Genomic DNA, 13745 nt, shown 5'->3' with positions numbered 1-13745 from the left:
AATAGGTCATGAGATATATCAACATGCTCAGTAATAAGGACTATGGGGTAGTTTCTGGTTAAAAAAATAAAGAGAAATTGCCCCCTGAAGCTCATGATTTGTTTCTTATTGATAGTTTAGTAGTACAGTAGGCACTGCTTACAGCAAAAAAAGGTGAATTCTTTGAGTTCAGGTTCAAACTAAATGCCAATTTTGAATGAGTGTAGGTGCTTTAATTTTTAGCATGGGCCACTGCTTCTGGTGATGCCTGCCTGGGACAAGCCAACCATACTGCACCAGTAACAGTGTTATGCAAACAAGAGTTCTGTTTGGGTACAGTATGAAGGGTGAGCAGAGATTGCGCTTTAAGCTGTCCTTCCAAGTAATCATAGAGTCAACAAGGTTGACAACAGTGTTCAGTTAGGGAACGGAAGGATAAAGAGAATGAAAACATCACTGTGTTTCTAATGTTTTCCCAGTTTTGGCATCTACTCTTACTTTGTATGCATGGAGTCATACAGTGTGATCATAGAATCAATAAGGTTAGAAAAGACCTCAATGATCATCAAGTCCAACCTGTCACCCAACACCGCATGACTACTAGACCATGGCACCAGTGCCACATCCAATCCCCTCTTGAAAATCTCCAGGGACGGTGACTCCACCACCTCCCTGGGCAGCACATTCCAGTGGTCAACAGTTCTCTCTGTAAAGAACTTTCTCTTCATGTCCACCCTAAACTTCCCCTGGCACAGCTTGAGACTGTGTCCTCTTGTTCTGGTGCTGCTTGCCTGGGAGAAGAGACCAACCCCCTCCTGGCTACAACCTCCCTTCAGGTAGTTGTAGAGAGCAATAAGGTCTCCCCTGAGCCTCCTCTTCTCCAGGCTAAACAACCCCAGCTCCCTCAGCCTCTCCTCGTAGGGCTGTGCTCAAGGCCTCTCCCCAGTCTCGTTGCCCTTCTCTGGACACGTTCAAGAGTCTCAATGTCCTTCTTAAACTGAGGGGCCCAGAACTGGACACAGTACTCAAGGTGTGGCCTAACCAGTGCTAATAACAGACCTCATAAAATTCAGCTTAGCCCCAGACCTCATCAAACTGAGAGATTTCACTAAGTGTTTGGCAAATGTGTTTGGAAAGCACAAAATAATGGCCCTGGGATCACTTCATTACGTGTTCTTTGTTTAATTGTAGCTGGTCTACCCTGACTCAATTAGGATTCTGTTTCTGTAAAATATTTTGCCTTCCATACAAATTGCTGAACAGAATTTTCAAAGTGACAGTACATGCTAAGCACTTAATATTTGTGGGATCTTCTGAAAAGCCCATCTGCTATGCAAATTAATATCTAAGAGTAATTTCTGAGTGGATATTCAGGGAGGCATGGCTCAGAGAAACGATTAGCATGCGTTTACCTTCCAGTGATTTCCATAACCCAGACATTTTTACTTGAACACTTTTGCAGTGAGAGATGATTTCCCAAGCTGAAGCTGTGCACATTGACAATTAGCAATATCAATTTATTGTTTGCTTATTAACGGATTTGAGCTTCATGTGCTCATTCCTCCACCAAGTTCAATTCTCAGTGACGGGAAATGCATTAATTTGGTTAATTATTCCTGAAGCATGTCCTGTGTGACTCTGTTATTCCCTACCCTGAGCAATGCTGTACTCAGTGATGTACTCAGCACTGGTTAGGCCACACCTTGAGTCCTGTGTCCAGTTCAGGGCCCCTCAGTTTAAGAAAGATACTGAGTTGCTGGAATGTGTCCAGAGAAGAGCAGCAAAGCTGGGGAGTGGCCTCAAGCACAAGCTCTGTGAGAAGAGGCTGAGGGATCTGGGGTTGCTTAGCCTGGAGAAGAGGAGGCTCAGGGGAGACCTTATTGCTCTCTACAACTTCGTGAAGGGAGATTGTAGCCAGGTGGGGGTTGGTCTCTTCTCCCAAGCAACCAGCAACAGAATAAGAGGACACAGGCTCAAGCTGTGCCAGGAGAGGTTTAGGCTGGATGTTAGGATGAATTTCTCCACAGAAAGAGAGATTGGCTATTGAAATGGGCTGCCCAGGGAGGTGGTGGAGTCGCCATCACTGGAGGTGTTTAGGAAGAGACTGGGTGAGGCACTTAGAGCCATGGTTTAGATGATTAGATGGTGTTGGGTGATAGGTTGGACTTGATGATCTCAAAGCTGGTTAATTCTGTATTCTGTATGAGGTGAGTTTTCCTTTCTCAGTTGCTTTCAGGAGTGCATGTCCCCACTGATTCTTTCTGTCCTGTCCCCTAGTGCACCTGGTGGACATCTGGAACGTGATAGAAGCCCTGCGGGAAAACGCGCTGAACAACCTGGATCCCAACATGGAGCTGAACGTGGCTCGCCTGGAAGCTGTGATTTCAACCATCTTCTACCAGCTCAACAAACGGATGCCAACCACCCACCAGATCAACGTGGAGCAGTCCATCAGCTTACTGCTCAACTTCTTGCTAGCAGCCTTTGATCCGTAAGTCTGTGTGGTGGGTTGAAATTTTCCCCCCCTGCATGAACCTTGCCAGACCAGCTCAGCGGGAAGCCAATGAGAGCTGTGTTTACAGGCAACACTGAGATCTGCAATGGAGTGCAATGAGTATGTGCAAAATATACAGTAGTTACAATATTTACAGGTGTTTACAATTAATAAACAGCACAAGAATCCCCCTGGTCAAAGACCAGGGGAAGCTACTAGCTTCTCCTTTTCTATGCCCCCACCCCCCCCCCCATCCCTCCCTATACAAAAGAAGGAAAGAAGGGACAGAGAAAGTTGCTGTTAGACTTAACCAAAACAATGCAGCCAAGGTCATGCAGAAGCAAGTTGGTATCAACCCAGAGCACAGAAGGAGAAGAGAAAAGAAAACTGGTTTGGTACAACCAGTTTAAGTTCCTTATCACAGAATCACCAAGGTTGGAAGAGACCTCAAAGATCATCAAGTCCAACCTGTCACCACAGAATACATAGAATAAACCAGGTTGGAAGAGACCTTCAAGATCATAGCATCCAACCCATCAACCAATCCAACCCACCACAGACCTCATGACTAAACCATGGCACCAAGTGCCACATCCAATACCCTCTTGAACACCTCCAGGGATGGTGACTCCACCACCTCCCTGGGCAGCACATTCCAATGGCTAACAACTCTCTCAGTGAACAACTTTCTCCTCACCTCCAGCCTAAACCTCCCCTGGCACAGCTTGAAACTGTGTCCTCCTTTTCTGGTGCTGGTTGCCTCTCCAACAGAATTGCTGAGAATTACCTTTATTTTCCTTTTTACACCCAGTAGTGATTTATTTACATTTTGCTACTTTTCTGCTCAAGATCTGTGAAAAATTTTAAAGGCATAACCTTAAAACTACCACTGTCTGCCTCTCTTAGCTGCCTGTGCTCCCATCCTCATCCAGCTGGTGAGAGGATTCTGCTTGCTCTGGAAATACCTTTGGCAAACAACTGAACAGGCGACCCAAAGGATGAGCACGGGAATGATGCTAACTGGGGAGAGAACCTAAATTGAGGACCTCTGCTTTCCTTTCTGTCCAGCCAAATTCAGCACAACTGTGTTTTCATCCAGTTACTCAGACTTGTTCCAGTTTATGTCCAAGGAGAATTATCTACAGAAACAAATTTACATCCACTTCTAATTTGCCTTGTTATGTATTGACACAGCCGTGGCTGACACCACCGCAATGCCTCTGCAGCAGTGCCATGGGTTAATAGCTCATTATTTTGAAAGAGCTCATTTCCCTGCAAGTTCCTGCAGCTGTAAGCAATTTTTTTTTTCTGGCTCCTGCCAGTGCAGCATGATTTTGAGACCATGACAGAAATAGGATAAAGGCCTGGAGGTGATGAAATTCGTGTTGCTTATTACTGCATGGGACCCATGTTGCAAAAGGGACAAGTCTGAGACAGAGCCAGCCCGTTGCCTTAATGAGTGTACTGTGTATACCTAGCACAGTTTCTGAGCACACAGTCATCAGCCTGTACTGCAGGGCTTGCCATCCTCAAATCAGAATTATTGCAGAGCAGTGGTTAAGTCTGACAGATGCAGATGACCTATTGCCTTTGTGGCTTATATTGTGAAAATTCACCAGCTGAAAACACTGCCCATGACACATTAAAATAAGGATGCTGCCACTCTCCCCCTCCCTCTCTCTGTCCTCTAGCTTGCTTGAGGGCCCCAGTACTGGGTGTCATGGAGCCAGACCAGCTGGAGACTCAGTTGCCATGGCAACAGGGAGAAAAAGTAGATGTTTCACATGAGGAAGCCTCACCCAACCTCTCCTCCAGACCCTCAGAGGGGAATTAAAATACACCAATTCATTGTGAAAATGTAGCCTTCAGGAATATTTTTCCTCCCTCAAGGGCAGAAAAAGAAGAAACAGGCATTTTCATTTGCACAAAACCACCACAGGACAGTGGAAATGGCCAGACACATGCACTGCTGCATGCCACAGACAAGCCACTTCCCAGCTGGTAAACACAGAGGCAGGCCCAGGGCCTGTGGTGATGTGCTTGTTCTGTAGCTCAATGTAAGGGGTAAAGATCCCAGCTAGACACCAAGGCTACCTGCAGCAAAATGGAGAGAGGAATTTGCTCTTCTGCAGGCAAACAGTAAAAGAGAGAGATATGGTTTTGCTTTTCCAGCAAACATCCCATGTCCTGTGGCTTGTGACCTGTTCCTGGGCTCCCATCAGGGGCGTCTGTAGTGCTTAGACATAGCTTTGGGCACTTCTGGGTTCAAATGATCAAATGATAATGGCAAGTGTTAAGCCCCATTATCATGTTCATTCATCAGTCATATATATTTATATATGCATATGTGTATATATATGCACACACACATCAGTTTGGAGGGCAAATTGCATTTTTTTCTGGCTCTAGTGATGCTTTTATGAATACAAATGACCAATACAAAATACAGTGTCAAAGCTAATCAATTCAAATAGAGAGATGGAAGAGATAAACAAAATCTTTCCTTTTTCTGTTCCTCTGTTCCATAACCATTTTGAATATGGGAAAGCTAATGGCTCTGAGGTGGAAAGCTGAAGGCAAGTTGATATGTGTCTGCCATTCAAGAGTATAATCCTGTTAATAAATGTAACTAGACCTGCAGGGGAAAAAATAATCTTAAATCTGAGGCACTTCCTCATGGGCCTCTAATTCTTCCATTGCTTCTTAATAATGCCATTGCTCCCACTTAGCATTTATTTTTCTTAACAGCTCTTTTAAAGGCAGGTGAAACCTCATGATGAAACAGTGCAGAAACACTCCCAGAGCTCTAAAGAGAAACATGCACAAAAGGAATACAAAATGACCCAACCAGTGCCAGGTCCTGGTTAATACAAATAAGAATCTGGTCAAGAAAGGTGGAAATGCAGAAGACAAGAAATTCCTATACTGTGATTTTAAATATTATGGAACCAGTCAGAGGGCACAATGTAAGGAAAAGAAAATGTGCACAAAAGCCAACATTAAAGGACACAGTCAAGATTTACTTAGTTGATTAGATAGTGTTGGGTGATAGGTTGGACTTGATGATCTCAAAGGTTTCTTCCAACCTGGTCTGGTCTATTCTATTCTATTCTATTCTATTCTATTCTATTCTATTCTATTCTATTCTATTCTATTCTATTCTATTCTATTCTATTCCAGAGGGAAAAAGAAGAGAAAGAGGAGAAGTTAAGCCATTGCCTGCTTCAGGACAGTGAAAATCACTTAGAAGGCAATAGTCAGGACTTATTAACATGCACAATATGCAGCTTGTACAGTAGTGTGAGCCCTGTCTGCTTGTTGCTGTTGTTCCCACATTGCACTTCCTTGCAGTCTTTCAGGGACCTAAGATACAGGGATCTCTTAGGGATTTCCACATTTTAGGATGGGGAGACCAGAAGTGTGATAGGTGCCTTCCAGTGCACAAAGAGCAGCAGTAATCATCCCCATAGTTTGTACTGAGATAAACCAGTTTGATATTGAGCTTCACATATATAATATAACAGTTTTGAGATCTTTACAGAGCAATGTCCTGCTATGTGTCCCCACAAAACAAACTTTGATTTTAAAGGTCTTCTTTCTTTGTATGTCAATCCAAGTGTAGAGTGCATTACAATATGTCATGTCAGTGATCTGTGTTTTAAATGGGAAGATCACAGAATCACCAAGGTTGGAAGAGACCTCAAAGATATCAAGTCCAACCTGTCAACATAGAGCTCATGACCATGGCACCAAGTGCTACGTCCAATCCCCTCTTGAACACCTCCAGGGATGGTGACTCCTCCACCTCCCATGGCAGCACATTCCAATGGCTAACAACTCTCTCTGGGAAGAACTTTCTCCTCACCTCCAGCCTAAACTTCCCCTGGTGCAGCTTGAGACTGTGTCCTCTTATTCTGGTGCTGGTTGCCTGGGAGAAGAGACCCCCTCCTGGCTACAACTACCCTTCAGGTAGTTGTAGAGAGTGATAAGGTCTCCCCTGAGCCTCCTCTTCTCCAGGCTAAACAACCCCAGCTCCCTCAGCCTCTCCTCATAGGGCTTGTGCTCAAGGCCTCTCCCCAGCCTCGTTGTCCTTCTCTGAACACATTGAAGTATCTCAATGTCCTTCTTAAGCTGAGGGGCACAGAACTAGACACATGTCTGTGTTGGAAAATGGACACATAAAATATGTCTCCTTTTTACTTTTGAACAGGGAAGGACATGGTAAGATTTCCGTTTTCGCTGTCAAAATGGCCTTGGCAACTCTTTGTGGAGGAAAGATCATGGACAAATTAAGATGTAAGTCTTTTGGGTGACATTGTTGAAGTGTTCATCACTGTTGTACTTAGGAGAGATAACAGTACAGGCAGGAAAAGAAGGAATCAGGATAAATTACAGTTTCATGGCTTGCTTTGGGATTTGCACTGTGCATATCTTCAGGTAAATCTCACCAAACACTTGGCTGAACTTCACCCTGGACTTTGTATTTTCGAAGCCAGATTTCCTGTATTGATGTTTTGATTGGTGGACTTTTAGATTATTATTTTTCCTTTGGGATGACTGAATTCAGAGTACAGGTAAGTACAGGTAAGTGTCTCCAGTGCTCAACATCAGGAAGCATCATTTAGCAATTTCTTCAGACGTGCTTTTTATTAACACCTCTCTCATTTCTCTTCGAAGTGCAATATATCTATGCACTAGTTCTATTTCTTCCCATAGGGCACATACTATCTCCATCTGTTTTGGAGAACAGATTCTCATTTCACAGGATTTATTCCCAGCTCCCCAACAGCCAAGGCATGGTTTACTTGTATTTGCAATGAAAGATTTTCTATTTAGTGCTGTCATGTCTGTACCTCAGGTCCTGAATACTATTTTGTTGAGGTTTTGACCAAAAGATTAATGTGAACCTTCCACTTCCTCTAAGCCTTCTAACCACAGCCAAATAAAACTGAGTTTACTAATTACTGTTGGTTAGAGTACACAAGTAGAAATCCCTGGTGCCATTTTTTAGTGTATCATTTCTATGTAGAAACCAACACAGATTAAACTTAGGTTATAAATTAAGCACTTGTTATAAATGAAGACTGTTCCTTATGTTGGTTTAAGAGTAAGAGCAGGGTCCAGTAGGAAGCTGGAATACTATGATTATTTTTCAGGTCAGCAGTCCCAGGGTCCTTTATCAGTATTTCCCTTCCAGGTTGCTAGAAATGAAGCAGCTGATGTGAAAGCCTGAAAAATGATAAATGTTTCTTGGTCTGTGAACCTCTGCTAAGCTTAGGATCATTTGAAACAAGAGGGAGAGTAAAGGCTAAGAAACATGCGTCTCTGCAATAATAGAGCTGATCATTTTATACATGAGCAAGAAAGAAAAAAAAAATGGGGGAGAGTGAAAAGTAATGCATTTGAAAGACCTTCATTGCTTTGTGTGTCCAAAACAATAATAACTGGCTTAATGAGCTCGTTGTCAAGGTTTAGATTTGACGTGGTAAGCTGGCAGTAGGTAACAAGCTGATCTTGCATCACTTGTCAAATTAGTTCCTTCTTATCTGATTAAATTACTGCCTCAAGCCAGGCCTCAGACGTCATGTAAAAAAAATGACCACACAATGGGGGGTGGGGAGGAGCAAGAGGAATATTTTAATATCAAAATCAGCTACCTTTTAATATGTAAATCACTCTTTTTGTTCTCTGGTAAGCATGGCTATAGTTAAAGATGCAGTAATGGAGGTTTCCATGAGCCGAACATGTTGGTTAGCACTTCTGTTCCAGCTGATACTGAATTCAGAGCAAATCTGTAGCTCCCACTGAGGCTGCTGTGTCCTTTTCTTGTCTTTTTTCTTATTTTTCCTTCAGATATTTTCTCAATGATTTCTGACTCCAGTGGAGTGATGGTTTATGGCAGGTACGACATGTTTCTGCGGGAGGTTCTCAAGCTGCCCACCGCTGTTTTCGAAGGGCCTTCGTTTGGTTACACTGAGCAATCAGCAAAGTCCTGTTTCTCACAACAGGTAAAGGAAGAATGAGCATCACCCCTCTGAGCAGGCCAAGACTTCCTTCCTTTCTCACACATATGTGCATATTCACCCAGAAAATGCATGGCTGGGTGGCAGGGAGGTCCACTTTGCTATTTTGGGCAAGTAGGTTAGGTGCCTTAAATAGCTGTAGGTTCCCCATATAACCACAGAAGAAGGAGAGGCTTGGTGAAACAGTGATCTTAACTTACACATCCTAAATCGGGGAACATGAGGAGACAAGCTTCTTCATTTAAGGGCCTAAAGGTAGATAGTTACATTTAGGTCATGCAAGACATGCAGTCCTCCACTCCAGTTAGTTGTTGTTGCCATGAGCTTGTAAGACACTTGAATTTTTCCATACAAAACTCAACTCCCACCAAACATGTTTTCCAAGTGGTGGTGTACACAGAGAAGTTTGTAAGTGTGAAGACAATTGCCTTAAACCTTTATTGAAAATGAGAGTGAGGAGGTATTAGGAAGTCCCTGCTCTCTTACAGATAATGTCCATGAGACAGGGTCAGAAAAGCAGCAAGTTTACCCTGAAGAAAATAAGAGGGCTATCCACAACTCACCACACTGTGTAGGTGCACTGAGTACAGTCCATTGGCTGCAGCTTATACCTAGCACTTCAAAAGATCCCATAACTGGGGCTGCTTGACCACACATCGAGAGGGGATTGGACGTGGCACTTGGTGCCGTGGTCTAGTAGGCATGAGGTCTTGGGTGACAGGTTGGACTTGATGATCATTGAGGTCTTTTCTAACCTTATTGATTCTATGATCACACTGTATGACTCCATGAATACAAAGTAAGAGTAGATGCCAAAACTGGGAAAACATTAGAAACACAGTGATGTTTTCATTCCCTTTATCCTTCCGTTCCCTAACTGAACACTGTTGAACAAATAAGCTGAATGGAGCAGGAATAGTGTCATTTGCATGCAAAATAGAGTCTCATTTTTTTGTTTTCCCTCAGTTTCATCAGTAATCAACAGACAACTGAAAGCCATTGTTGAAATTCATTTATTGAATCATCTCTCCAATCATTTTAAATGCTAGTGTTTGCATACGTGAAACCAGTCTTGTTCCACAGAGGGAGACTTAAGACAGCACTTCAGCTGATGTTGAAGAATTTACATAGTCAAGTGACTTTGGGGAGTTTGGTGTTAAAATAATAAGGAAGTGCTCTTGCATGGCAACAGGGCATTCAAGCTTTGCATGCTGGTCATGCTATTATTAAGATGAAAACCCAGCAATTTCTTTTCTCTAAAAAATATACCATTCAGGCTTCATTTTCTATCTAAGCAGCCATCAGAAATGGCACTGACACTGCATACAAATGAGTGGACCAGATGTACTAAGATACCATAACTAAGTAAGTCTCCAAACAGGTATTAGATGGTTTAGTTCACGACCTCTACAAGTGTGGCCAGCAGGTCAAGGGAGGTGATTCTCCCCCTCTGCTCAGCTCTGGTGAGACCCCACCTGGAATACCGCATCCAGTTCTGGAGCCCCTAGTACAAGAGGGATATGGAGGTGCTGGAAGGTGTCCAGAGAAGGGCCATGAGGATGATCAGGGCTGGAGCACCTCTCCTATGAGGACAGACTGAAGGAGTTGGGGCTGTTCAGTCTGGAGAAGAGAAGGCTCTGAGGTGACCTAATTGTGGCCTTCCAGTATCTGAAGGGGGCCTACAAGAAGGCTGGGGAGGGACTTCTCAGGATGTCAGGTAGTGATAGGACTAGGGGGAATGGAATGAAGCTGGAGGTGGGGAGATTCAGGCTGGACATAAGGAGGAAGTTCTTCACCATGAGAGTGGTGAAGCCCTGGAATGGGTTGTCCAGAGAGGTGGTTGGGGCCCCGTCCCTGGAGGTGTTTAAGCCCAGGCTGGATGAGGCTCTGGCCAGCCTGATCTAGTGTGGGGTGTCCCTGGCCATGGCAGGGGGGTTGGAACTAGATGATCCTTGTGGTCCCTTCCAACCCTGACTGATTCTATGATTCTAAGTGAACAAGAGTTCTGCCTCTCTCTGGTGTAGGTACACAGCAGATTTACAAAGCTGCTGGTTTGCTGCAGGCAGCCAAGTACTCTCGCAGATCTGGTCTAGCATTTGACTTAATTTCACTTGATGTTAATTCTCATTACACCCCCAGTAGGGGTGAACCAGAGTTTTGAAATGAGACTCAATGCAACATCTCCCTGTGACACTATGGTAAATGATATTTACAGTCTTAGTCACGCTGCAGGGCATCCTTTCACTCTTCCACGTTAAGTGTCAGCAAAAGTTGTTACCTTGGGATAAGTTTGGCACCCTCCCTGTTCTCAGGATGGATCACTTTGGCTTATCAGGAGACTTTCAGCCCCCTGGTACATAGATTCTTCAGCTTCAGGGGAATGAAAAAATGCTGGGAATGGTCTTATGCTCACAGTGTCAAATCTATTTCAGTTTGTGTCTGAAAGGATTTTTCCTGTTGCAGAAGTATTTTATTATTCCCCATTGCCCAGGTTTCCTTGATCACACCATGTATTTTTCTGCTCCTGTGAACCACTGCTAGATTGAATGCCTATTAGGAGTAGAAACAGTGTTTCCTCATCAGCAAATTCATGGAACAGATATGCCAAAGCAAGTGACTTAATGTTTCAGAATACAAATATGTGGCTCAAAGAGGGATTTCATCACCACCACTTTCCCCCATGGGTAGGATTAATGTGGTGCTATGCTGTATTTGTATTAAAAAGTGTTGTTATTATTATAAAAACCACTTTTTATTCCCCCACCCCCCTTTTTTTTTTTTAAATCCCAAACTAAAAAGACAGACACTAACTTCATTTTCTTAGCACTTGGCTAAGTGTTATTCCACAAACCTAGACTCCATCTGCATGTAGCATATATTTAGAAAACAGCTTTCAGTTTCAACTCTCCTGGCAGCTGAAAAAAAAAACTGCAGGAGGAGAATAAGCCCTTCAGAATGTATGGAAATTGTTCTGCTGGTGTCCTCTTAAGGTAGTCTGCTCTCTCTAATCCATAGAATCAGTGACCACCAGAAGAGTTAGGCCATAAAGCTGTCAGTGAAGCGAAGTTGCTTTATTTGAAAGAGCTGGTTTTGTCTCCCCATCTCCTGCTGGTTTAGACCATCTATTCACACCCCTTTATTGCTGGTGGTGTGCTTGCTGCCAACCTATCTGCCTTCAAGAGCAGAGGGAAAACTTAAGGCTACTCAGCTCTGCAGTATGGGGCTCTGGAGGACTCTTCTTCACCCAGACTTCACTCTGCCTTTTCTCCTCGTCTCAGTTGTGCTGCACACAGGTCAGGCACTGGCTGGTAGCACTGGCCAACAAAGCCATGCCAAACATCCAACCCAGATCTCCAAAAGAAAGATCCCTTTCTGTGAGCTGATGCTTGTATCTTAGGATGCCTGTTTGGGTTATCCACGCTCACTGGGTGGGAAGATCATTCATGCAAGCAGATGGTGGCTGTTTGATTGGACTTTGATACTGCAGGTATTGTGGCAAAAGTACTTCAGTGAGCATAGATGATCTCTGAGGGCCTCCCAACCTAAGCCATTCTATCATTTAGAGCTCATATTCTGTTCATCAAAGAGTCAAGGCCATTTTCACAACTAGCCTGAAATATTTTCTCTTCTACTAGGGACAAATATCTTTCTGAATTTTTCCAGTATCTTGCAATATTTCAGCCCTGAGACTGTTACAGAGTGAGATGTCTTCAGTGTATCAGAGAAATACTGATTTTCTTTACATCTGGTGGCAATTGTTTATAAATGCAGCACAGACACACACTCCATCTGGAAATCTCAGCTCTTAAAAGCTTTTACAACACATGAGCATGATGCAAGTCTCTGCATAGCTGCTGGTGTGCTTCCTCATGGGGTAACCACAATTCTTGAGCAAGTTGAAGCAGTAGCTTAAGCAATCAGATATGAAAATGTAGCAGTCCCTTTGGATATGGAGATGCTACTTAAACAAGTATGTCTGTAAATTATATCTTCACCTGTTCTCTTCAGGGTTTAGTATTTTTGCATCTTTATTTCAAAGGAAGGCTCCATTGGTGATTTCTTGTGAACTCTCTGTCCTTGACTACCCAGTGGCTGCGTACTTCACTACACACTATGTAGCTAGCACACTACCTAGGGAAGAGCAGGTGGTTTTGGTGGAGATATCTCAGGCTGAAATATCACCTATTGGTCTGCAAAATAACTAAGAGTTGTCATGACAAGGCACTAGATTATGTTTTTTAAACCAACAGGGATATCTTAGAGTTTAAATCTCTTTGAAAGGTGAAGGGGCACAGATCTTTAGGTACTTACAGGAGTGGAAAGTTAGAACAGTTGCAGTCCTTGAGTGTATGCAGACACAACATCTCCCCTATAACTAGTTGCCATCACTAAACAGACATTTGCCTCTCATGGTCTGTCCTTACCCTGTGTTTGGTTTGAAATTATACTCTCTTGCCATTATTTAGCTTATTTTCACTGTTGGAGTACCATCAGTCATTCTCTGCAGTGACTTACCATGTGACAGCTGGAAATACATAGTGCTACCCTACATAATTGTACTCATTATGGGCTACTTAAAACACATGAAGAGTTGAATACCAACCTTATTCACCAAGCATCTTCAGGGAATGGCTTCGAAAGAGAGTTTTAAAGTGAATGGGAGCTAGGTATGTCCAACTCAGCCTTGTGAAAGGACTGCTAGTCATCAGTAGTGTGCCTTGTAATGACTAAGAATAGCCCAGAGAAGCTTTGCTGGTGTGACATGTTCTAAATTTTAGTAAAGCAGGGCTACAGGCAAACAGTTTCTGAAGCTTGTTGCCAACTGTTTCTGTAAGGACAAGATTAAACTGTTATGATATGCCTAATTACTGATTTTTTTTGTGCTTGTTTGTTTGCTTGTTTGAGCAGAAAAAAGTCACATTAAACACTTTCTTGGATACTCTCATGTCTGATCCCCCACCACAGTGTCTAGTGTGGTTACCACTTCTGCATCGACTGGCAAATGTTGAAAATGGTAAGTAAGAGCTGCTGCCAAAACCCACTTACCAGAGTAAACTTTTGTGTGATGCTTTTCTCACTCTGTAGATGGTTTTGTAGGAGCTACTGTCCTGGGTTCGTTGACTCCATGTGCTATTTTTTCAGTCACTGGCAAAATAATCCTGTTGGTCCTTCAGCAGGAAACCTTCCTTCAGTTTTGCTGTGCTCAGGAAATTATCCTGATCATGGCCTCTCCTCACGTGTTCTAGATA

The 13745-nt window shown here is 43.3% G+C and overlaps 1 protein-coding gene across 7 annotated transcripts in view; it reads left to right on the top strand.

The window, feature by feature from the left end:
* The window catches only part of DTNA (dystrobrevin alpha), a 232385-nt gene that overhangs the window by 163281 nt on the left and 55359 nt on the right, over positions 1-13745 (top strand). For all 7 annotated transcript variants that reach the window (XM_054179629.1, XM_054179624.1, XM_054179631.1 and 4 more), the window contains 4 exons: positions 2257-2470; positions 6684-6769; positions 8327-8481; positions 13405-13510. In XM_054179629.1, the coding sequence (XP_054035604.1) occupies positions 2257-2470; positions 6684-6769; positions 8327-8481; positions 13405-13510 (561 nt within the window). The remainder of the gene's footprint in view (positions 1-2256; positions 2471-6683; positions 6770-8326; positions 8482-13404; positions 13511-13745) is intronic.

The sequence above is a fragment of the Dryobates pubescens genome, chromosome 3 (assembly GCF_014839835.1).
Source record: "Dryobates pubescens isolate bDryPub1 chromosome 3, bDryPub1.pri, whole genome shotgun sequence".
Lineage (NCBI taxonomy): Eukaryota > Metazoa > Chordata > Aves > Piciformes > Picidae > Dryobates > Dryobates pubescens.
The sequence above is the reverse complement of the archived record's forward strand: the minus strand, read 5'-3'. Positions and strand labels throughout refer to the sequence as shown.